General features: G+C 40.4%; 1 protein-coding gene across 2 annotated transcripts; it reads right to left on the reverse strand.

The window, feature by feature from the left end:
- Positions 1–2,483: 2,483 nt before the first annotated feature.
- Positions 2,484–26,152, reverse strand: tie1 (tyrosine kinase with immunoglobulin-like and EGF-like domains 1). Of its 2 annotated transcripts, XM_031284027.2 has the most exons (24): positions 25,819–26,152; positions 24,304–24,597; positions 24,047–24,157; positions 23,721–23,876; positions 22,482–22,613; positions 21,886–22,026; positions 21,641–21,769; positions 20,772–20,917; positions 19,919–20,063; positions 19,635–19,793; positions 18,382–18,522; positions 13,909–14,211; positions 13,072–13,362; positions 12,310–12,503; positions 12,005–12,151; positions 11,832–11,895; positions 11,583–11,693; positions 8,256–8,446; positions 6,660–6,773; positions 5,825–5,895; positions 4,787–4,827; positions 4,467–4,563; positions 4,273–4,372; positions 2,484–3,877 (listed from the first exon to the last, which is right to left on the reverse strand). In XM_031284027.2, exons 1-24 carry the CDS (start codon positions 25,931–25,933, stop codon positions 3,806–3,808), a joined length of 3,465 nt encoding a protein of 1,154 aa, XP_031139887.1. In that variant the 5' UTR covers positions 25,934–26,152; the 3' UTR covers positions 2,484–3,805. The 2 variants fall into 2 exon arrangements, with proteins under 2 accessions (XP_031139887.1, XP_031139888.1); XM_031284028.2 differs by lacking the exon at positions 13,909–14,211.
- Positions 26,153–26,375: the final 223 nt, after the last annotated feature.

The raw sequence follows: 26,375 nt of genomic DNA on the forward strand, positions 1-26,375 counted from the left end.
TATGGCCCCAGGTTTGCATGACAGTGGAGAACCCCCCCCCCATTACTTATGGCTGCACATAGGGTGACATTGCCACCACGCTGGCCAGGGACTTCCACAATGGCACGTTGGCCAATTATGTTCTAGCCTCTCCTTCTCCTCTTCGCCAGATTGAACCCTGCTTCATCTACAAAAATATATTCATGGGGCCTTTCCATGGAATCCATTTCAAACACCCTCTATATATAAAAGAGATAAATAAATAGTTTAGTAAGTGTTACAGAAAGACATACTTCTGCAAAAGTGTATGTATATGCACTCCTGATTTACATACACTACAATATAGTGCAGTTACAGTAACAGTATAGGACAATAACTGTAGGCTAGAAACTTGTACTGTAAGCATCGGTGCTGTATGTGTACACTTACTTGCACATACTGATATCGTAGATCTTTGACCCTTTCTGAATTGCGCTCAAAGGGTACTCTGTACACTTGCTTCATGCATACCATGTTGCGATGGAGGACAAGAGCAATGGTAGAAAGGCTGACACTGTTGATTCCTTCAAAGTTTACATTGTCTTCTACAACTCTTTGCTGTATTTCACGCAGTCGGATGGCATTGTTTTGACGGACCATATCAACAATGAGAGCCTCTTGCTGTTGGGAGAACAAAGGAGTCCTTCCACCCTCATTTGGTAGTCTTGCAATCCTACGAAAGGGAAAATGCTCTTACAAATGTATACATACAGAAACAATAGTAATGGACATCACATTCATATGTAAAATGTATTGTAAATCTTTTTTTCTTTTTTCCCCAGTCCCCTTTCTATTGACAAACTGATGTACTATATCAAATGTATACAGTAAACTTTCAGTCGCACAAATTAGAAAAACAATACATTTACCTGTTCTCTTCTCTGAATGTCCTGATTATGGTGGCCACAGAGAATCTGGTCAAATTGGGTTGTACTCTTTGTCCTGCTTCCCTCATTGTCATTCCATGAACAAGAACATGGTCTATCACAGTTGCCTGAATTTGATCTGAAATTACTATTCTTGGTCTTGCTCTTCGTTGTCCTTGTACTCTTCCTCCTCGTCCACCACCTCTTACACGAACTCTTCCTCCTCTGCCTCTCACATTGTTTCCATCCATTGTGGTATCAACATTCAACGTACCTGGGCCACCTGTGTACTCTGAACTGGCTTATATTCTAGACAACTGATTTGATCACATCATCAGAAACAAGTGTGAACAATTTTGAGTTGTTGTGTGTAAACGATGACAGCTGTGTTGTAGTTGTGTTTAACTTTTGCCACATGTATTTACCATTTTGCAACACAGTGCAAAATGTGTTTTAGTGAGTGAGAATGTGTTTAGAGTTTTGCAAAAGGAGTGGATGAGATTTGCAAACAGTGTCTTAACCACCTGAACTTGTTTAAGGTTTTGCCTACAAAGTGACTGATTCGACAAACGGGTTTAGGCCACTGAGCATTGGGTTCAGAGAATGGGGTTTAGTGTTTTAGCAATTGTGAAATACTGTAACTGAAACTATGGAAATATTTAATTTAATTTTTAATTTTTTTTAAGGAGAGGAAGAAGAGGATATACTTTATAAATCCCTCTAGGGGAAATTCAGTTTTGAATTTACTCTCAATCACTCCTCCTAATTAGACACAATAACAAACGGGAGATGATACTACTGATGAAACCTAGTAGCCTACATTTCCCAGTCCATCATCTGGCTGGGTTTGCAGTTTTTTTTTTCCTTACTCTGAATACAATTTCTCAATTTAAAAGCTTTGTCTATGCAGAGAGAGTAACAAAGGCTTTATGAGCTCATGGTGGACTTCAGGAAATCTAGGAGTGGAGAACACTAAGTAGAGGTGATGTGGAGTGCTTCACAAGCTTGAAGTTCCTTGGTGTCTTTCCATGCCTCCTCCCTGATGAAGAACAAACACAATTGCTTATGACCTTTGAGGAGACTGAAAAAAGCATAGCACACCGGCATGGTCCTATTCTTCAAACAGAGCTAAACTAGTCCAGGTTTTCATGATAGCCAGCTAAATTGGCTCTTTAAACAGTTAGATAATTGATTTGTTAATCTAATATGAAGTTGATGAAGTGAACAGTGTGTTTTATTTAAAAAATAAAGATGCATAAGTAGGACTGGAAACTGTGCCTAACACCTTTTTTGGAGCTGCACATATTCTATGAGATAAAAGACCTGCCAACATCTTGCATAGAGCAGATTAAAGGCTCTAAAACCAGATATAAAATTGTACGACCACGCTAGATGGACTTGATCTGGGAGGTTTAAATTAACATTCTGTAGCAAGCAACAAACATCTAAGAGACACCTTTCAAGCTAGCATTAGCCCTCACACCACAGTGTTCCCAACCAGAATTTGGGACAAAAAAAAAGGTTGGGGCAGTGGAAAAATCTAAATACAAATATTGGTTCTCAATAAAAATAAATTGGATAAAAATAAATGTCATGCTGTTTTGTTGTTCCTTTATTAAACATTTGTGTTGTTGTACAGCGGGTGTATTTTGTGGGAGTCCTCAGGAAGCTGGCCCACTGATACCATGTTTGACAGACAGTTATGTGCCTGTGGTTGGTTTGTGGAGGAAACCCAGTGACAGATCAGCTCAGTGCAGCAGGGGAGAACTCGCCAAAGACACTTTGGCCCCCCAGCAGCCTGGCCTGTGGTTTTCCACCATGCTCACTATTGAGCAGGCCAGCAGCAGCAACAACAACAAAAACACAATCATCTTTGCAAAAGTCAACATCCTCAGTGTCACAGAAACTGTAGTTTATAACTGAAAACTGGTCTAACCGGTATGCAAATAGAACAACTACTTGTGGTGATGAGTCCTGTCACTACACAAAACCTTTATTCAAGGAACCAGTTAATGAAAACATACTGTACATTCTCATATGATGGATATATTACCATACATTGTGTTAGGTTGCATAAAGGTAAACTATAATGTTGATAGCTGGTAGACTAGCTGTGCACCTGGCCTGTATAGGTAACTACTATCTGGCTTACTGGTGGAGCTTTGCATGCAACACATGGAGCATCTACCATGGTTGCATTTATATCAGTCTGTATCTTTGACTACATTCGAATAGGAGGCTTTGATACATCTATGTGAACTTTAAAAAGAGACAAAAAATATATACAGTAGTTATACATTCACATGGCAGTGATAGGCAAAAAAGTAAAAGACACAGATGGCATGAATGAGGCTGCTTTTAAGTGCTACATTGTATGTGTCTTTCATTCTTTTTCTAACAGTCTGATAACTTGAATAAGTGTGATCCACACTGTGTCCTTCATCTTAATGAAAAGATTTCCTTCTCCATTTAGAGCAATGGAGGGAAAAAAAAGTCCAGCGTCGACACCCCACAGACCCTGTGGTGTTTCAGCAGGTCACATAGCTCATTATTTGCCGCTTCCCCTCAACACTCCGAGAAAAGGGTCCAGCATTGTAACTTTCGTAACAGCAAGAGTTACAATGTTGTGTCTTTTTTCTGGGACTGTTTTGTAGTAATAGGGGGTCAGGTTTTCCCAAAAGGTTACTAGCAATGGCATCTCTCCATCCAAGGCCCAGCGATACTCCTCATCTCCTAATGCCTCTGATAACTCCACACAGTGTCCTTTCACAGTCCTCCATCTATAGCTGGGTGGCTTTGGTAGAGCGCCTGGTCCTCCTGTCTCGACGTTGTGCGGCAGGGAGGTGGCAGTAACGTGGCGACCATCCTCGGGACTTCCTCTTGAGGCTACGTGGCATGCTAGGGTCTGAGGGGGCTGGTAGTCAGGCCTCCTCGGCTGTGGCGTCTATCCCAGCGTAGGTGAAGTTCTCAAAAAGAGCCATGTTCACATAAGCCTGGAAGATAGGGGGAAGCTTGTGGTTTAAGATTTTAAAACATAACAAAAATATTAAGAATATTTGGGCGCACACTGCAGGTATGATTCTCCATCTGTGTCTTAATGCTGAAGCCTCATAACGCATTCATGTCATATCGTACAGACCACACATTGAAAACTACAAAAGTGCCACCAAAATGGTACCAAATGGCTGCAAAACTACAATTTCCAGTGTTTCAGTATGAATAATTCCCAACAGTAACACCCTGTATGTAACTTGATAACCAACAAAGCAAACTTTAGACTACATTTTTAAGTATCTGATTTGAATATGGTTTCAGCAATGGGGTGGCCATCTTGGAGTAATGCTTGAACAACAGGACATTTGCGGACATTGTGTAAATGCAGCATTACCTTCCTTGCCTCCTGCATCCTGTTGAGCTGGACAGAGATCTGGGAGAAGGGGGGTCTCTCGTAGGGCCGATCCCTCCAGCACTGCTTCATCAGCTCATAGCTGGACAGAGAGAGAGACATTAATGAACAGGGTAGAACAGAGGAAAGGAAGACAGGATAAGCTGATCATTATCTCAAAAATGCTAACTACTTACACCTCATCATCACAGTTTTTGGGCTTCTCCATCCTGAAGCCTTGTGGCAGTTTCTCATAAAGCTCAGCGCACGTCATCCCACAATAGGGTGTGCCACCTGACACACACACACACACACACACGCACATGCACGCACGCACATACGAACACACACACACACACACACACACACACACACACACACACACACACACACACACACACACACACACACACACACACACAAGGAGAGAGATTACATTTATTATGGTGATTATGGTTTGAGGAATGGCGAGGTTCCTCACCATCATGTTACCACCACAGGCTGTATGCTTACTTACCTAAGCTTACAATTTCCCAGAGGAGAACACCGAAAGACCACCTGGGAGAGAAAATGCAGAAATGGACAGAGATGTTTGTAAAGTAAGAAAGACAGGGTAAGAAAATATAAGGGGTTTGTTAGTAACATCTGAAAATAATCATGAACTTAATGTCTTCACCTGGGACTTCCTTTATTGATCATATTAGGTTAAAATGTTGCAAATGAACCAGCATCATCTCAAACCTGCTAATCTACATATACAGCTGATTATTTAATATTTTGAATCCAGTAAAATTATTGCATTATGAAGGAAGAAATGCTGCTGTTGCATGTGAAATGTCCTGATTTTCCCATTTTTACAACACACTGCATAGGAACATTTGAATAATTAAATATATGCACAGGAATTCAATGATAATGCAGGTTTTCTTAACATCACAGACAAGAAACCACTGTCTGGACAACAACAAACCACCTTCTTTCCTGCGATCTGATTAGCGACAGATAAATGCTACTTGTTTCACATGTCGCAATGCCATGTGGTAGATCATTTGAAAAGACAAGTGTTGTTTGTGCTGTCAGCCTGTCCCTTTTGTCTTTGTTTGTCTCTTCTCCCTCACCTCTCCCTCACACTTTGTTTCTCTTACTAATGTTTACAACTCTCTGACCCTACAGGGAGCCTTCACACTTCTTCCGTTAGCTGTCCTACGCTCTTCAAGCTTGTTCTCCGCTGTGTATAAATAGGCTCCAGTTGACAGACCAAGTCTGTTTGCTAAGGTGTACCCCAGGCTTCCTGGTTGTGCTTATCAGTTACACAACACACTGTTACCATGCCACCAGTGACAGAGGGATGATTTGTTTTCAAGCCTGCCATGTCACTCAATATGCCCTAACAGCTCTCTGAGCAGTTTCAAACAGATATAATTGAAGCTCTCGTGTGACAAACATTGTGAGCTTTGCCTGCCCTAAAAATTCCACCTGTTGCAGTGAGTGCAATAGTTGAAGTCAGGAATTATGTTAGTTGAACAGATGAGTTAACACTGTACTGTACACTCACACATCACTCTTGGTCGTATACACGCTGTAGTTCAGGGACTCAATGGCCATCCAGCGTACAGGCAGCCTCCCCTGAAAGCAAAAGATTCATGTGACACTTTCTTCTATGTTGAGATATAAACTTGCTCACACATGTGAAGAGTCTGATTGGGAATATTAAAACATAAAATATATAAAAAGGAATAAATAAAGTAAAATATGCTTCAATCCGTGTTATAAAATGGCAGGTTCTTCCACACTATGCTGCAGTTGATGGTATTTACACATGACTGCCCTCTACAGGTCATCCCACATATTATCAGAATCTCTCAGTTGCTGTCTAAACTAACAAAGCCCTTGTTTTGTTTGTTTGATTGCATTTAACTTGACCAGTAATTTACTGTCAGGTTGCAATAAATCATAGTAGTAAGTAGTAGTTATAAGTAATTCATCTTCACAATAAGTTGTTAGTTACAAATAATAAAGTATTTTTTTACAATGGTTAAAGTGCTCATATTATGCTCATTTTCAGGTTCAAAATTGTATTTAGAGGTTGTACCAGAATAGGTTTATGTGGTTTAATTTTCAGAAAACACCATATATTTGTTGTACTGCACATTGCTGCAGCTCCTCTTTTCACCCTGTGTGTTGAGCTCTCTGTTTTAGCTACAGAGTGAGACATCTCACTTCTGTACCATCTTACTGCGCACATGCGCAATAAAAGTAAAAATACCCACATAATTATAAATAAAGTGGAAATACATTGAATACATTGTCTTCCAAACAGCTAGTGCCCTCTGTTTGCTGTTTTCTGAAGAAGAAAAAAAAGTGCAACTGTGCATAACACGACCACTCACCATTGTCTTCTTAACGTACACTTCCTCACCGCGGGACAGGCCGAAGTCTGCTATCTTCGCCACCAGGCTGTCCCCTACAAGAACATTCCTGGCTGCCAAATCCCTGTGGATGAACTAGTACAAAGTAGAAGAGAGGAGAGGCGTTATTACTGGTAATAATACTAGGCCTAATGCATGAATCCTTTACACAGAAACATCATGATTATATATGTTTGAACATGAATATGTTTTATTATAGTTTTTTAGGAAAAATGTAATTTTTTCGCAAAGGTTTTGTTTTATTGAAAGTTGTACGTTTTTTAACGACAATTTAGTAACTGAAAATGTCATATCTGGAGCTGAATGATGTAATAGCTCAAGCAAACGTTATAAAATGTTCTTCTAAATGGACCAAAGACATAAACAAACTTCTAATATAATAACATGCTTGGATAATATAACACAATTACATCATTAAACATATAAGATATTACTTAAAGGAACACGCCGACTTATTGGGACTTTAGCTTATTCACCGTAACCCCCAGAGTTAGACAAGTCCATACATACCCTTCTCATCGGCGTGCGTGTTGTAACTCTGTCTGACGCCCCCACTGCTAGCCTGGTTAGCACAGATCCTGGAGGTAAACGGTTCCAACTAGTCTACTGCTCCCAATAAGTGACAAAATAACGCCAACATGTTCCTATTTACATGTTGTGATTTGTATAGTCACAGGGTGTACAAATAACAAGGTCATATGAGACACAGTCGTCTTCTAACCGTATACAAACTGGGAACTATATTCTCAGAAAGGTGAAGCACTGCTACTTCTGCTACTTGGGCGGAGTGATTTGCTAGCAGCACCTGAAGCCCTGTGGTGAGGAGCAGAGAGTTCGCCTGGAGTTCACTCAGAGTTGGAGTAATAGAGTCAACAATTACTAGATAGTAAAAGCATAGTGACCTTGTTATTTGTACACCCTGTGACTATACAAATCACAACATGTAAACAGGAACATGTTGGCATTATTTTGTCACTTATTGGGAGCAGTAGGCTAGTTGGAACCGGTTACCTCCAGGATCTGTGCTAAGCTAGGCTAGCGGTGGGGGCGTCAGACAGAGTTACAACACGCATGGAGATGAGAAGGGTATGTATGGACTTGTCTAACTCTGGAGGTTACGGTGAATAAGCTAAAGTCCCAATAAGTCGGCGTGTTTCTTTAAAATGTGGTGTAACATATGATGCATCAGTAATAATGGAATAGCTTAATTATTGCAGCTACTTTTGACATGTGTAATGCTGTCAGCTTTATAAAATCTACAAAATATTTATTAAGCCCTATGCGTATGAAGGACGGTTATAATAATTGAATTATGTTGCAATCAATAAGATATATAACTGATTGCATTACATTGTTACAGCTCTGCCCCATTCGTGTTTTTAATTAAGTCTTTAGAAATAATCACTTTTGTTTTAAGTCATTTCATTTCTTTTTTAACATCAACTGTCAAGGGGCCATTTGATAAATAAGCCTGTTATGAGAGGTTCAAATAAAAAAAAAAAAAGCACTTATCCACACAAATTAATATACAAGCAGCCACCCACATACTCCTCCTACCTGTTTGTCACTTAGGTAGTGCATCCCAGTTGCCACGTCTACAGCGAACTGCAGCAGCTGCTGGGAAGTCAGGGTAGAGGCAGTGCCATGCTCCTTGGCAAAGGCAGGATCGGTCTCCAACACTCGACTCTTCCTTAAGAAGTCCAGAAGGTTACCATAGGGAGCGTATTCGATGGCTATGTACAGGTAACCTGAAAAACACAGAGAGGGAGTAACATTACCAAGAGGAGTTTACCCTGTTATATACCTACAGTACTATATGGAAGGGATACCTAATAAATGTGCCATAAATGTCCCTTTTCCATTATGTTTAATGTCTTAATATGAGATTTAAAATTGCTTTGGGGCAATACATAATGTATTCAACATTACAGAAAATGTCATGGTGATTAACAAACTTAAGGCTGATGCTAATAAACATTTCATTTTCTATCTGTACAAGTTATTAGCAGCTCAGCTCCCCAAAAACTGTGACAATGAGCTTGGCTGGCCTGCATACAATAAGTCGGGAAGAGACCCAGCTACAGTTGGTATGGGGCTTAGCCTTCAACAGTTCCATCTTGACACAGACAGAGGTAAACCAGACCTTTTTATGAAATCCTTTCAGAGATCAACCAGATGGTTTGTTAATAGATGGCGAGTTCCTACAGGTCATGAAGTATTTGTGCTTGTTGGAAGGGATTCATGTTGAATTTACCAGGACTAGAGAGAGTGCCAACACAATTAGTTAATGCCATATGTGGAAGGAAAGAATAACAGGGCGATTGACAAACTGGCCACAGAACTGGAACATATTATAATTATGTTCCTTCTCAGCTAAAACAACTTATGTTAATCAGGACATGCTGTGTTTCCTGCAGCAACGTCTTTCCAAAACAATTAGATTTTCTCATATGTCTTTATGTCAAACTATATATATATATATATATATATATATATATATATATGTGTGTGTGTGTGTGTGTCTAAGGGGAAAGATATATGGTGTTGTTTCCAGTTATACACTTTCTCATCTTACCGAGATCTGGAACAAATTAACTAACATTAGATATCAACATTGTGAAAGAAATAGGTGCGTGCAGGGGTCATTCAGCATTACAATGTTGAATTTAGGAGTTATAGATAGATGATCTCTGCCGACCTACATTTAGAGTGTACAATTAATCAATGAATTAGTTCTTCTCCTGAGACCAACTTTATTAAAACAACTCTATATGTGTATTTATGGTAGTATATCAGCATATAGTCTCCACAGAAGTTGGTAAAAATGTTGTGCTATAAAAGCTGATCCAGAGGATGCTGACTATTTTGTTTTTCAAACTTTATCTTCCCCTTACATTTGAGTATCTATCAAATAACTTCCATGATCATTTCCTGACGTTCAACCGTTTAGTGCTGAATTATCCCTGCATGCACCTAATTCTTTCACAATGTTGATATATGAAGAGTCAATTTGTTCCAGATCTCGGGAAGTGTATAACTGATAACAACACCATATATCTTTCCCCTTTGAACTAAATAATTACAGACAGATGCTGAATGGATCAAATGAATAAAAGCCTGAAAACAGAAGACAGAAGCAGAAAACTCCCAAAATGCCAAAACAGCTATTGAGTAACAGCTATTGCTACCACTGCAGGCCACTTTCTCTGTTGCAATAAGACATTGTAACAGCTTGGGCAAAGGGAGAGGCAGCACTGGGAAAACAAGTGCAAATTGTATGTCAAAGAAATATTACTCCCTGGAAGCATGTATTTCTTCTTGATCTCTTTCCTTTTTTATTTTCACATCTTTACCTTCCAGCCTGCTTTCCTCCCTCCCCTTTTCCCTACAACAAGCATTTCTTTCTTCCTTGCTTTCTCACCCTCTACTTCCTTCCTCTTTTCCTCCATTTTACAATCAGTTTGCAGGTTGAGCATCAGGCCAGTCTTTCCATACTGTAAATAGAATATGCATGTCTTAACCTTTCAAATAGTTTTTGTATAAACGTAATACAACATACTGTTGTGTTACTCATGACTGTTCAAAATTGAGCTATTCATAAGAATGAATACTGTCTTTTTGTACTTCTTTCACTAAATAAAAGAAGTGAACCTGAGTTAAACAACAGATTTAACACATTAGTCAAGTGCTACTTGAAATTGAAACCAGTGGGGAGACACACTGAATAAGTCAGATGTTTATGTTTCAAGGCTGATTTGGTTTTGAAATGTCCTCACTGATTTACTTCCCATACTAGACTTCCTCTCTCATATGTTATCAATCTTTGATCAAACAAAAGCAATTGAATTATTTAATGCATAAGCCATTGGCTGGAGCTGTGAGAAACTGATACTCCATGGTAAGACCTGGGGCCAACGGAAACCTTATACACATACATAAATACATGACACAGCCGTATGCTTGTGAGCATATGGACAAATCAAACAAAATTCATTGTGCAAAATGCTTCTGGCAGCCAAGGATTATTTAGCTTGGACACATGCTGGTGCTTTCCAGGTGCAGATGACAGATGATCAGATGGGAGTGTCTGTTTGGATCTCAAGCAGAAAGAATGTAACCTGTTCCTTTACAGTACTACATACAGGGCTACATTTAGTAAAATCAGGATAGATAGAAGTAGGATTGGGTCAGGATATTTTCTGCAGGACACTGACCAGTATGTCAGTAAGTCCTTCCAAAAGTCAATACTGACACATTATGACACATCTTCCGGTATTGGGAAAATACTTTTAGATAATTTGAATATTTGGAAAGTCTCCACAATACACACCAATAAACTATATTAAATAATATTAATGCATACAACATTTAAGCACAGGCAAGATGTCGCTAAACTTGCTATGGATTAAACCACAACACGGAGCTCACATATCAATCACAATGGATCATCTACAGGACAACTGAACAAACTCCACCCGCTGATAAAGACTGTGTGATACTGTGTAGAACGCTCCAGAGAAATGAATAGTAAGTGGACCTTAAATTTGGTTTGCTTTGCTTTGTTGTTATTATTTCAGATATATGATGCATGTGATAAATAATAAGGTAATACCATCATTGGTTTATGTTGTAGCATATTAAATAAATGGCCAGTGCCCAAAATGAATAGAATATACAGTATATCACACAATTTATTAAGGCCTAGACGCTAAATAAGCAAGGGAAGGCAACATACAAAAAACCTTCTTAGTTTTGCACCCAACAGCCAATAGATTTGTACGACCAAAAACAGCATTACACATCATAACCATCAATATTACTTTAAAAGCCATAACTCAAAAGCTCATCAATATCCATAAAAGCCACTAGGTGTCACTCACTCACCTCTATTCTCACAGGCCCCTATTAGGTTGATGATGTTGGGATGCTGGCCTAGTTTACACAGCACCTCCAGCTCCCCTGCAAAGTCTCTGTGGTCATTCTCGGAGGCAAACTCTGCAGGAAGATCAGCATGCACAGCATCATTACGAAGACGAAGTGCAAGCAAAGCAGCTTCAGTGTGTTTGTTTGTGATGCATGCACAGTATTTCTAGGGTATCTCTGAGTGCATGCATGAATTTGCGCCAAAGTTACCTTTCAGCATCTTGATGGCTGCACTCATTTTGCTGCCATCCTTCTTGATCATTGCTTTGATAACCTGGTTTTGAAACAGTTGTTAGCTTAAATGTTTAACCCAGTGAATAAAAGACGCCAACTAAAAGAGAAACATTTAAAATATTCCAAAAGCACATTAAGAGCCCAAACACCTGGCCAAAGTTGCCCTCTCCGATGACATCTTCAAACTTTATGTCCTCCCACTCCAGGATTGGATAGGTGAGTGGCTCTGGCGTCGGTTTGGGCCTCCGTGTCAGGGTCAAAGTTCCTGAGTTAAACTGCAGAATAGTCTCCTCACCCTGGAGGTATAAACATTCTTGAGGTTGGCAATAAATAGAAATATATTTTAATTTCTTGACAGTAAGATTTTCTCAAAACTATGAGATCTATCAGATCAGATATGATGTCAGTTAAGAATAAGTAAACCCCCTCAGCTTTCCAAAATTCGGATCCTTACCGATCCAGATTGATAGGTGAACGTGCGCCGACGGTTGAGCAGCGTCTTGCGGATGAAGAAAAGAGCCAACAGTGCCAGCAGGATAGTCACACATGTGACAGTTACCGAGCCCACCACTGCCACCAACAGCTGGTAGCTGTCGCCAGCAGGCCTCCCAGCCACACCCTGGGTGGTCGGGGTTAAACTCTGAAGGCCTTTTTTTGGCAGAGGGGAAGAGATGGAAAGAGAGGACAGAGGGGCAGGATGGAAGATGGAGAGGAAAAACCAAGTAGGGAGATGATTTTCAGACAGTGGAGATAAATAGGCTGTCTATGTATTATAATCCTGAATAAATCCTTGTCCCAGGGTGGGTGGTCTTGTTCTACGCCACCTTGGAAAAGCCCAATTTTGGCCATAAGAACAGTAGTGTAGAAATTTTCCACTGGGAGCTATTTTTAGCTTGAAGGGAAAATAGATGTGTGCCCCATACACTATAAAAGTCCTTCATTTATATCAGTACACTTGTTTATTCATTCATTTTGAAAAGATGAATCATTCTAGAAATCCAGAAATTGTACATTTTTGCTGTAATATTGCTGCCCTAGTGTGCCAACCCAGAGAGGAAAGGCTTACAACAAGATTTTCTCAAACCTTTCTGGTCTGACATCCCATAGTTAGGTCCCAAATCTTCGTCGTCAGTATGAAATAATCAAACAATTTCAAAATGTCAGTCTTAGAAATGCTGAATAAAGGTGGGTGAGTAGACAGTAACTTACTACTCACCATCCCCTTGTGTCATCGCCTGAACAAACTTGCTCCACTCTCCCGGCACTTTGGAGAAAGCCCTCACTCTGAACTGGTAGAGTGTGCTGCCGTTGAGTGCTGTCACATCTTTTGTGGTCTTGTTTCCATCATCTGTGTCCACCCAAGGGTGAGGGGTCCCTTGGCCAACTGGTTGGTACTCTATGACGTATTTAATGATGCCTCCATTTGGATCTTCAGGGGGCTGCCACTTCACTTGAATGGCTGACATAGACAGAGGCAGGGCCTGGATGTTGCGTGGGGATGATGGACCTGAGACACAGAGACATTATCATAGTTAGGGCAATCAACAGTAGTTCTGTAAAACTATATTCTACAATAACATTACAGCTCCAGTCACAGGCTTTGGTGCTCTGGGAAAGCTTTAACACCAAAGACAAGGGTTTAACAGCATCCATTGCCTTTCTGACTGGTATTGTTCTAACTGGTTTTTAAATTGGATTATTCCTTTTATTCCTTACCTTTTTCTTTTTAGCTGATAATCTTATCTTCAACTCAATTAAAGTTTGTGGGCAGAGAGAGAGTCACCAAGCAATGAGCAAGCACCAATTCCATTTTTCTTTTAAAAACAAGAGTGTTTAAAACAAATGTAAAAAGCTTTTATCATCCCACTTTTGTATTGTTTATTTACCATTAAAACAATATGTGTGAGCCTTTACATACAACATACTCTATATTGTATTAGGCCTCTTGTTTTGCCACAAACCACTGTAAATGCATTATAAACTGCACTGGAAATCCTGCAACATTTAGAAGGAGCCTTCCTTGCAGCTTATTAACAGCAGAGTTTCTAGTTACCCTGGCTGTTGATGCGGAAGTGGTAGAGTTTGGAGGGCGGCCCCTGGTTGCCACAGTTGATGAGGCGCACCACCACGGTGTAGTCTTTCTGGTACTCCAGGTTGTGGAACTTTGTGGAGAGCACAGTGAGCAGGGTGGTCTCCTCCAGTAGTTTCTCACTGTAGGGCGGCGGCCCGAAGAGCTGCACTAAAAAGCCACTGGCTGTGTCGGCATTAATGCCATTGTTGGCGGGCAGTCGCCAGCGTACAGTGACATTGCGGCCTTCCACCGAGCTGATGTCAATCTCAGGTTGAACTGTGGGCTCTGCAGCGACAGAGAACACAGGATGAGCTGAGTGGACTAACAGCTCCTTGGGAATTTCTCTCACTACGTCAGTCACTGTTCCCTCAAATTGACTCCTGTGCTTCTGAGGGAAGGATAAAGTTCTTTGAAGTGAATTGGACGGTTACCTCAATTTATATTTCAATTAGCTGCCGTACAGTTGTTAGGACTGTAAGCTCACACGCAAGAAAGTACTAGCTTTAAATATTGGTCTTGGTCCTTTCTGAATTTACCCCCATGGTTCATGTGGGTTTCGTTAGGGTGCTCTGTTTTCCCCCCACAGTACAAAGACATGCACTTTGATAGGAGATCTGAATGTATGTCTGTGCCCCAAATCCAAACTACATACTAATTCTAAGCAGGCTTTATGTAAGTAATCTGTTTACATGGGGAAAGTTGTGTTTTGGCCAAGTGTACAGTATAGGCCACAGCAACCAATAGATGAATGGCTACAATAAATACAGTATTTTTAAATGCAAATTTAATTTTTGTGATAGGCATTTTTAAATACCACTTCTGACTCCATAGTCTTAACCTTTTGTGTGGTCCTTATCAAAGGCATACAAATCACTATTAGAAATAGTTTGTGCTTGTGCAAGAGACCAACGTTCCCTTGTAACAGATACAATTTGTTCCATTTCACACATTGACCACATATAGGCCGGGAGCCAGGTCCACTCCTCAGGATGTTTTTTGCTAGCTTTCTTTCACTATTATTTCCTATTATCTTATACCTTGGGCCATCACAAGTTGATAACGACCACCCCCAACTCGGCCCTGTTGGGCCAAAAAACACCCTTTTTGGGAAAAGCTTTTGGCGAAATGATGTAATTGTGAATATTAAGGTACTGCAGCTACATAAATGGTCATATAACCCTACAAATTTGCATGGTGTATCCTGACACATAGGGGAAACTAGCAGAAAAAGACTCTGGGTATTGCTGCCTTTTTGCTGTCAAATATCACCCTCAACATACCCCAAAAGACAAAAAAATGTCTGTCCGCCTGACAAATTGTCATCAAAAGTGATAATTTTCAAGCATTTTATTATATATATCACTGCCTCAAATAGACATGAAAAACCTCCCAAGTTTATAAGCTTCAATTTAAGTCCAAGATGACCTTTCTAGCTAGAGGATTACAGCTGCTATAACCAAAGTTCTCCACTGTACCTCAAATCAATTACACACATAAACACACTAACCAACCAACACACTAACCCAGTGGTGTAGTCTAATGTATTGTAGTACTTTTTTTTTTCTGGCTCAGAATGGGCCTTTTTTTTTGGGGCATATCAAAGTGTGGGGTCTGGGTGTTCTCCCCCAGGGTTATTTTGAGCACCAAAGACTAATATCCTGCATTCTGATACACTTTTATGCACCAATTTATGGTGGGAATATCTTTATTTATCCTATGAGAAGGAAAACACAGATGATATTCAAAAAATATCAAAAATATAATATAATGGAAATATAATGGAATATAAAGCAGTAAGAGGGCTTTCACATCAGGGACCTGAGCCTGGATCACAAAAGTTGACCCCAAAGCAACGAGGACAAAATAAAATAAGCTACTTATATTTGTCTTAAATGTGGTGTAGGGAGGATACTGGCGTTAGTGTAGGCGGAGCATTGGGGCCCGGTCGCTATGCACACACTACACACTACGTACTACACACTACACACTACACTACGCACACACTACACACAACACACTATGCACACACTACACACACACTACCCACTACCCACTACACACTACACACTATGTACTACACACTACACACTGCGCTCAGCGAGGAGCGGGTCAGTGAAAGATGAGAAAAATCTTTCTGCATGTTCTGCAGTGTTAGTTTTGTTTGCTGTCACGTGTTCGTAACTCCGTATTTGTGAATACAAATATCTGAAGTGAAAGTTCTGTCACAAAAATATATGTTGTTGCGTATCATTGCACATTTTTAAGTGGGTAGACTACATTACTGCACTAACCAACCAACACCCTAACCCTTCATGTCACATCCTGAAGTTATTCAGCAAAGACAATTTGGAGGTCACAAATTAGCATCTCTGACCTAATGACCTATCCCTTGACTCTGACGCCATATCTCAACAATCGATGGCTTTTTCACAAAAAACAACAAAGCAAAAGGAATTAGTCACATGATCAAAGATGGTGAGAATGCACAACTTCCTTCTCCAAGCCAATGTGTTCTCATTCAAGATGGAAACTCCTCATTCTACATGCGCAATGCACCACGGACAATGAAGACTATATCAGAGCGCACCTTCAAAAGTCTACCTGCTGCAGCTGAAACAGTATTCAGCACAGACACATTGACCATCTTTATTCACCAAAATCAGCTGAGAGAGATCGCAGAGGTTGTGGTGAACGTTTTATAGTTAATGGGCTGAATGTTCATTGACCCACTGATTGGAATGGGTTTCTCACAAATGATGAAAACAAGAAGGCTCTCATTCATTTACTTCTGGATCACTGGAGCTCTCATGATATGATGGAAGACATCCGAAGGCCTGTCATTTTCATAGAGGCTGGTCAAGTTTTCAAGCAGTAACGGACTGGCCATCTGGAATTTGGGCAAATGCCAGAAGGGCCGCACCCCTATGGACCCCTATGGGCCGCTACTGATAAAGTTATTTTATGCATGCAGCTGCAAGGTGCATGGAAAGATTTACTCGAAAGACAGAGTTACTAATTTCCAAGCTAGGTTGTTGACAAAAATAGGGCCGGTGTGTTGCAAATGCCAGGGCCGTTTTTTGATCCCAGTCCGTCACTGCTTTCAAGATAGAATGCAATGCTGGAGTTATGTCAAAAGAACTTCTACCAGAGATCTGTTCAAAACATGAAGAAACAGATGTGAGGGTGATCATTTACATGCATTATATCCAAACTAAAATGCCTCACATCAGAACAGTTAGAGTCAGAGCAAAAGACTCTGACATTTTCTTCATCCAGGTCCGGGTTCGAGTCCGTCTTAGGACAATTTCCTGCATGTCTTCCCCCTCTCTCTGCCACTTTCATTGCTTTCCTATCATTAAAGGCAGAAATGCCCAAAAAATAATCTTAAAAAAAAAAAAAAAAAAAAAAAAGATATTGTTCATATGCAAAAAATATGCTTAATCCCATATGGAATGGTAATGCCTGAAAGTTCTGTTTGAGGTACAGTGGAGAACTTTGGTTATACCAGCTATAATCCTCTAGCTAGAAAGGTCATCTTGGACTTAAATTGAAGCTTATAAACTTGGGAAGTTTTTCATGTACATTTGAGGCAGTGATATCTATAATAAAATGCTTGAAAATGATCACTTTTGATGATAATTTGTCAGGCGGACAGACATTTTTTTGTTTTTTGGGGTATGTTGAGGGTGATATTTGACAGCAAAAAGGCAGCAATACCCAGAATCTTTTTCTGCTAGTTTCCCCTATGTGTTAGGATACACCATACAACATTTTAGGCTTATATGACCATTTATGTAGCTGCAGTACCTTAATATTCACAATTACATCATTCCGCCAAAAGCTTTTCCCAAAAAGGGTGTTTTTTGGCCCCTGAGACCAAACGGGGCCGAGTTGGGGGTGGTCGTTATCAACTTGTGATGGCCCAATGTATAAGATAATAGGAAATAATAGTGAAAAAAAGGTAGCAAAAAACATCCTGAGGAGTGGACCTGGCTCCCGGCCTAGTTTTTTTTACTTGATCTTTTCTGTACTCACACAGTCAGATATGCTCTCTCCCTCTACACCACAATCAGTGAGGAATTAAATCCCTGACTCCCTTGTGACTCCTAGCTGACTGATGACAAAGCTTTGTTTTTTATTACTGTAGTTTTGATCCCATAGGGTCTTCATTTTATTTTTAGCAAAGAAGTGCCCACGGATCATTTCAGGCCACTGGTATCTTTTTATATTTGTCCCTTACTCGAGTCATCAGGATAGATATGATCACTGGGGAAAATACAACTGGCTCCTTCGTGCCTGGGAAAAGCACTGCTCAGCAAACTATTAGTCCAACCAGACGCAAGATAATTGTGCTTGCTTAAGTTCTGTGGTCCAGCAATTTGTTCCCAGGCAAGATTTCCTGAAAAATATACTCAAGTTCAGATGTGTGTGATCCCAGTTATCTGTGGGTCTTACCGGGACAATCAGTCTCCATGATGGCCTCTGGCCCCGGGGGCCCCTCTCCACCTTCCCCAGGACGACTCAGCTGGACCCAGACCCGGTAGCGGGTTGAAGGCTCCAGGTTCATCAGCGTGATGGGCTCTTTGTCACTATAAACTGAATGAAAGTGAAAGTAGGAAATGCTGATTACATTTTATTGATAGTTTTACAGCAGAAGGTTCAGATAACATTTTGCTTAACACATACATCTATAGAAGTATTATAGACACACAGAATATAAATTAAATTATTTAAAAAAATCTGAGGTTAAATTTTTTCCTTGTTAGTTATATGATGAGTTGTTTTAGGGGGAAAACAGCTGGACTTGAACTCAGGACATGATGCACACTCTATGAGCAGCTTTGTTTCTTCACATAACCTGCAGTAAGTTTTATTTATGTTGGTTGTTCTGCATCAGCATTTCCATTAAGTATAAGTTTTATTATGAATTGGAGCAAAAAGCAATGATTCGCTTCCCTCTGTAATTGTAGATTACACATTCTAACCTAATCTTATAAAGTTCTGAAATAGTAGTGATTACTGGTTACTACAATATTTACTTTTGTTGCTACTATGGAATAGCCTGGTCCTACCAGACTCTCGTACATTTCATTTGTACAGAGAGTCTGGCCATTGACAAGTGTTAACGTCCTTGAAGGCAGGTACTCTGTTGAAGTTTAAAACTATTGGATCTTCCCAGAGCCACTCTGGATCTGCCATAACCAATCGCTAACGTTTGGTCGTGACGTCGGCTTAGCATCGCTAGCGTTGCGTTAGCCACTCCTTGACCACTAACGGAGCGAGCTGGAAAATCAAACTTTTCCCGAACCCCGTGGGGAGGAGGGCCAAAACATCATGGCCACCGACAAAACTCAGCAAAGATTGTTCTTGCTCTGGCTTTAACTTCTGGATATTCGGCAGCGTTGCCACAATGGACCGAATAGCTTCGCTCGCATCTTTCTCCACCGCCATTACGGAACTACAACTCTAGCGCATGGCCTCAACGTCATCGTTCTCAGCTACTCCCTCTGTTCGCTGATTGGACCGCCAAAAATTTGGCTGGAGAAAACCCAAGACTATGCCGCAAACCCAGACGTAGTACTGAAGGTAAAAGAAGGGACGGAGCCAGGCTAACTATGGAATGAAGTACAAGTCAAATAATAATCTTCTGATAATGTTGCTTCCTGTGATAAAGGCTGACTACATGACACCTTTGAATGATATCTTACCTATGATGGAGGACAAAGAGCCTCCGTTCTCCACAGGCTCGTAGAGAAGCCTGGTGGAGACAATAGGGCCGTCTCCTCTGTGGGAGTCCACCGGCATCACTAGCAGCTGCTTACTCCTTTTTTCCAGCAGTTTGGGAGCAGTAGTGGGCACAGGGGGCTCTGAGTAGACACAGCAAAACATGTGTTGCTGTTGTGCGATGGGCTTGCATACTGGAAATGGTCACAAAATAATATATTTTCCTCTCGGTTTATAACTTTACTCAAAAGGAACCAGACACACAGACCTTTAATGGTGAGGTTGAACTTGTGGGAGTCCTGGCCTCCATGGGTGGACACCCTGCACTCCCACAACCCTCCTTGTTGAGCGCTCAGACGAGGGATCTCAAACAAGGCTGTACTCCTATTCGAGTCCATGACAGTGTGAGAAGCCTGAGAGTAGAACATAACACACAATAGAAAAGCATGTCTCTTGTAGGCAACATGTGGTAACTGCTGCACTGTGGAGTGATACAGCCTTATCTGGTCAGGCCATTGTGTTGTTGACTTCCTCCGAGCTTGACTTAACCTTGTAGTCATCAGCCCCAACCTTAAAGGCGTAGTACAATTTAACTTTATTCTTTAGCTGACGGCACTGCAACCGACAATGTTCACGGAGGTTCACAAACTGGTTTATTTATTTTATTTAACATTGTTTAGAGTGATTCATTACCTTTTACACATTTAAAGGACTTTACATTTTGGGAAGTGTGGTTACTGGCTTTCTAGCTGAGAGTTAGATGAAAAGAGCAATACTGTGCTTATGTCTGTGCGTTAAGAACCAAGAGATGACCTTAGCTTAGCATAAAGACAGAAAAACAGCTAACCTGGCTCTCTCCGATGTGGTGAAGCATTATAAAAAATGCACAATTATATAACAATAACCATGATATGATGATGACACCCTTGGCCAACCCTCGAGACACCAACTTTGGAAACAACTGTACTATATCACCCTCTCCCTATGTGGCCTTGTATTTCATCTCTGCCTGACTACCTTGTCTTACATTTTATCCAACCTGTGTGTTTTGTTTATTTTCATTCAGGCTTACTATAAGCTATCTTGGCAGGAGTGTTGCAAGCAATTGCTGGCCTTTCTACCTTGATCACAGTGCTGTCCAGCTTCCGCAGCTCAATGCTGTTGTGGCTGGGCAGGGGGTTGCCTGTGGCTGAACAAAAGATCTTGGGGCTGGAGTTTAGATTCCACTCCAAATTACTATATGAATCCACGATCTGGGGAGCCCAGTCTGAAAATGGAGAGAGGCATGGAACAGAGATTGAGAAAAGGCAATGTGGATAGTGATAAAAATGATGTGAATCACTGGATAGGAATCAACGTATTTCAAAACAGTTAGTACCCCGAAAATAATGCCATAGCTGTCCATAGCTAATGCTATTTTCAAAATTCCCAACCTAAATATGTTTTGTTAGAAATTCAGAATATCTCCAAAGATTATGTTTTACGTTTAACTTGTGCACGAAGATTTACTGAAGAAGTGCAATATTGACAGTTTCAGGTGCAGATACGTCGGCCATTAAAACTTGAAAACTTAAAAGAGAAGAAACAAAATGGTTGCAGACTCAAGGATTTACATGCAAATAAATTCAACTGTTTCACCAGACAAGCTGGATTCATCAGGGTTACATTGGGGTTCTGTCATAAACCCTGATGAAGCTGGCTTGTCTGGTGAAATGGTTTAATTCAACTGCATGTAATCCTGGTATGTGCGATTGTGTTTTGTGAGTTTTGTAACTTGTGCATGTTACTAAATGCTTGCTGTCATGATGAAGAAGAAGGTGGTGGTATTTGGTGAGCAGGGTGATGAAAAGTGAAATGTGCTGTGCAGTGATGAGGAGAAAGAATATATTTAGAATACAGTATTGATGCAGTCAATTCCATTCTACAGAGGAGGCGGGGTTAAATGAAGAAATGGAGCAAAAAAGAATTAATAAGATGGGGCGATACCTACCGGACTTCTCACAGTTCTGTCCTCTCCATCCTGTCGGACACTGGCATCCACTGAAACGGTTGCAAACTCCTCCATTCTGGCATTGACAGCTCAGGCTGCAGTCTGGTCCATACATGCCACTATAGCAGGCTGACAACAGTAAACAGAAAACTATATTGCATTGTGTGACACAAAAGAGTAAAAACGCATTACTAAACCTATAGGCATATTACTTTAATTAGAAATTCAAATGATGCAGTGCTTACCCTGCTCACAGCGGCTCCCGAACCAGCCGCTGGCGCAGGAGCAGCCGTAAGGGTCTGGTAGGCAGAAGCGAAGCCCCTTGCAGTTCAGCTCGAGGCGACATGACTGCTGGCAGTTTCGGCCAAACATTCCTTCTCTGCAGGCTGCAAACCATCAGAGAAAGACAAATTCACAAATGTGTTTATTTAAATTCCTTGAGTATTGCTGTTTCAAGCCTCAACCTGCCTTACAAAACACCACAGAGGACAGAGTAGCTAGTCTGCCAGCGTACTCATCTGACTGTAATCCATAGATTTGTAATGTATAGTTATATTTGATTGCATTATTAAAAGACAAACTGCTTAGACATGGTTATTACCCAAAGGCTGTGAAGATGTAATGCTTACCTAATGTCTGTAATTTAAATGAAGTGGACCTCACATGGAGTCTCCTGACTTTAGGTACTCACATCTCAACACACGCACACTAAATAACAATTGCGGTGTCAAAATGTACCCAATTTGGATCGATATAGCACAGACGCAACAGTGAATTGACTTTGACTTGAATTTCTACTACTATTGTGTGAGCACGTTGTATTGAGTAGTACAGGACAAACCTGTCTCACATCGCGTCCCCATGAATCCTGGAGGGCAGATACAGTCTCCGTCGACATCGTGACACCATCCGCCATTAAGACACTCTGGACAGTCCTTGTCACAGTAAGGACCCCACTTCTTACTGGGACAGTCTACAGAGAAAAATAGTTTTCTTTCCTTAGAAAAGTACACAAAATGTATAAAGTGTGAGGTGTAAAATCCATACATGTTATGTGTACAGTTCGTTTGACCCTGCCTGTAAAATAAGTTTCCGCTTTCAGGCTATTGAGCCCTAAATCATTTTCTGAGTGCACAGAAAAAGAAAAAGAAAGAGAGAGAGAGAGAGAGAGAGAGAGAGAGAGAGAGAGAGAGAGAGGGAATAGGGGAATCTCAAAGCAGAGCAGGTGGAGGGTGGAGATGGTGTTAATACTGTTGATCTCTCTTTACAATACTGAGTTACAGGAAATGAAACACATGTGCTGTCTCACTAAAGGACATGTCATGTTCCAGCTTGAATATAATAAGCTCAAAACTAGCTCTGATATTTGTTTGCTGTTATTAAAAATAGTTAGTTGTAGTAATTAGTAGTTAATTTACATTCACACATTGTAAATTGACATTTGGTGAAATGTGCTTATTTGCTTTAGAGTTAGATAAGAAGATTAATAGCACTCTCATGTTTGTCCAGCCAGTTAGCTCAGCTTAGCTTAGCTTAGCATAAAGACTGGAAACACGGGGAAACAGCTAGCATGGCTCTGTCCAAAGGTGAAATTGTTTTGCCTACCAGCACTTCTAAACCTCACTAAATCACACATTAGTATCTCTTTTTTAATCTATACAGAATAACAAACATTTGTGGTTTACATGTGAATATGACTATTGACTATTTCTTGCCCAGGGACAGTGACTTTTTACTTATCAGTTTTTATTCATTTTTTTTTATTATGAGATATAAACCAAATATTCTGTAGTGTATTCCCTCTTGTCTGCTGTCATTGAGATTTATGTAGAATATAAAGGCAATTTTAGGCTTATATTTTTAGGTGAATAATTGCATGAATGTGAGTAAATATAGTAGAATGTGCAATGAGTCACCTTTTTCATATCCCCTCCTAGTATGCTAGTATATTCCTGGGGCAGAATGTGTCACATCTGCACCTGAAAAGCCTTGAGACAATCTGATCCTGAGTGTGTATAAATAGCTGTGTATTTGTGTGTGTTTTTGTTTCTAAGTGTGTGAATGTCAGAATCCAACAAACCTCTGACAATGAGCCTCATCCAGGCACCCTGAAGGGGGCTGTCCCCAACGTAGCTGGCACTGTAGATGCCTTGATTGGCAAAAGCTGCGTTCTCCACAGTGAGTACAGCTGTGCGATTGATCACATCGTTCCAGTGAGTCATATAATAGTAGTTTCCTATATGAAACACAAACAAAAAAACCATTATTGGCATAGTGTATGTGTCACAAAATAATCTTCTTTCCTTATTTGCACAAGATCCTTGATCATAAACCTGTTAGTGTATGTTTTGTATTAGTGGACAGTCTCTTACTTGCGTCCGTCTTGGGTTGTGTGTGATGGCTTACCGTTGTACTTCCAGGTTACATCTCTCTTTTGGGAGCTGAGTAGCTGCATGCTGAGGTGAACTGTCTCTCCTTTGTTAGCAGTCAGTGTGAGGTGAGTTGGGGCAAAATGTGCTATAAAGGAACACAGATACATATTTTTTTCCAAGCATGACACACCATCCAAACTGGACATATAAGAAAACTGTAGACCATAAATAATCTGGTCATAGTTTAGTAAAAACCTTTTTTTGTATAGATTGTATAAAGTCTCAACCCACCTCCGCCAACGTTATTGATCATTGTGACTGTCTCAAGTGGGGGAACTTCCTGAGTGGATTCACAGTAGAAGATACCGATATTACCCGGCTCACGGAAGTCTCTGGCCACTGCATTCTTGTTCATGATAGTTACTTTAAAATGTGGCTTCTTGGAGAGTATGAGGATTTTGTTGTCTCTCTTGATGTTCAGCTCAACCTGGTCAAGGCTGCGCTCTCCATTGATACAAGAGATGGAGAAGTGATTAACGTTGGTGACCTCCACTGTGGAGATCATGGTCACGTCGATCACAGCATCTGCAGGACAGATCATAGTGTTTGTGATATACAGTACAGGTAAGTTATTCGAGTCATACAGAGCTTGGCTTGATTATCAGACTAATATGATCCACCAAACTTTTTGAGTCAGGAGATTTAGCATCAAGCATTTTCTCTTGGCAAGTAAATGAAAAATTCTACCATTTCAGGACAAGACCCATAACTGCATAGCCTCACATTTTGAGCAAGGAAATAGGCTGTTGCTTGTAAATAGGATGTTAAAATCAGCTGCAAGTTATCTGATTCACACAAGAACAGAAAAAAAATATATATAAATCATGGTCACATCTGTCTCAGCATCTCTCTGATGTGATATTGTACTGCTCACTCTTCATACAGCACTGTTCAACTCCATTGTTTTACAAATATCTGATGCAAGTTTCAATAGAAATGTTAATTTTCTGATCCATACTGTAATCCTGTTTCTAACAATGCCATTAGCTCACAATGGACAACATCGGTCTGATAGACTAAATACATCAAAGGTTTCACTTCTAGATTAAAGGATGCAGCATGTGTCAACTCCTTTGCATTCACCTAACACAGTTGATATAACATTGTGCAGTACAAACGTGAAGTAGAGGAGAAACCCATAGCAGATAGTCTGTAGCCCAGAAGTATCTTTTTCTGCCACAGGTTACAGTATGTCTTGAATCTGTATTATGTATTAAAATTACTTTTTAAATTACAACACTTTGACACCTGAGATGAGGATTGAGAAACTGGTAATATTAGCCCAGCTTTGTACAAAATCCTGGTTCAAAAACAAAAAAGCCTCCAGGAATGTGATTATTTGAATAAAAGTGCCAAACCCAATACTGTCAGTTTGTCCGGCATTCCTTCTCACTGGTATTTAAGCCCCAGATCCGCAGAACAATGGCAGGAAACATGGATGAGCTCCTGTTTTCCCCAAAGGGTTCACACATCCACACTGTACACTACTAGGGTATTTATGACTTTAACTATATATATATATATATATATATATATATGATTAAACAGGGTATATTAATCAAATCGTGTATACTTAGGTGGGAAATTGGTCTGTCTTGATATATATATATATATATATATATATATATATATATATATATATATATATAAAACATTTCTCGAAAATCAATACCGGGGGGGCGACGTCAATATGTTTGCTCCGTTTAAGAGCTAACCCAAACAGCCTTAAAATAAGTTCCTCCTTACCTGATAAATGAAGGAAGCACAATACAAACATCCACAAAATCCTCATGGTATTTATAATCCTCATTGGGGAAAAAGTTGTTGTTAATAAATAAGGTTCACAGGGAGAGCTGTACATCCAAAACGGTGACGCTGCGTCACGACGAGTGGTGCGCTTTTTTACGCATAACTTGGCGAATTACCCAGAGCCCCAGTTCAGGTGTAAAATATGTTCGGTAACGACTACGGCGGTCCTGTATAGCTTTCAGAGATGGTAGCACGGTCTGTCTCACTAAGCACAAGTTGGACTTTCGGTAATACTCAGCTTTCTCTGGGTGGGAAAGGAAGGAAGAGCGTCACCAGACAACGGAGGACTGCTGGCGCTCCAGACCTCCCCGATCCGATTAATGTATTTATGACTTACTTTTTGTTCCAATACAATATGCTAACCACTCTGCTTGTCTTTGCATACAATTGATAATTTAAATACACTACGAATGTATACTGTTTAGCAGTGAACTGACAGTGTGGTTATCAATTTTAATATCCTGTGGCACTATTAGCTACTCTAGTTGTACATT

The sequence above is a fragment of the Sander lucioperca genome, chromosome 11 (assembly GCF_008315115.2).
Source record: "Sander lucioperca isolate FBNREF2018 chromosome 11, SLUC_FBN_1.2, whole genome shotgun sequence".
Taxonomy (NCBI): Eukaryota; Metazoa; Chordata; class Actinopteri; order Perciformes; family Percidae; genus Sander; species Sander lucioperca.

What these genes read in the sequence shown, in the direction of transcription:
- tie1 (XM_031284027.2), bottom strand. Translation starts at nt 25,933, where the DNA reads ATGTACAGCTCTCCCTGTGAACCTTATTTATTAACAACAACTTTTTCC. An exon ending in GTGCTTCCTTCATTTATCAG is followed by an intron (nt 24,598 to 25,818) that starts GTAAGGAGGAAC and finishes TCTGTCCTGCAG; the next exon opens with ATGCTGTGATCGACGTGACC. An exon ending in TGTAACCTGGAAGTACAACG is followed by an intron (nt 23,877 to 24,046) that starts GTAAGCCATCAC and finishes TGTTTCATATAG; the next exon opens with GAAACTACTATTATATGACT.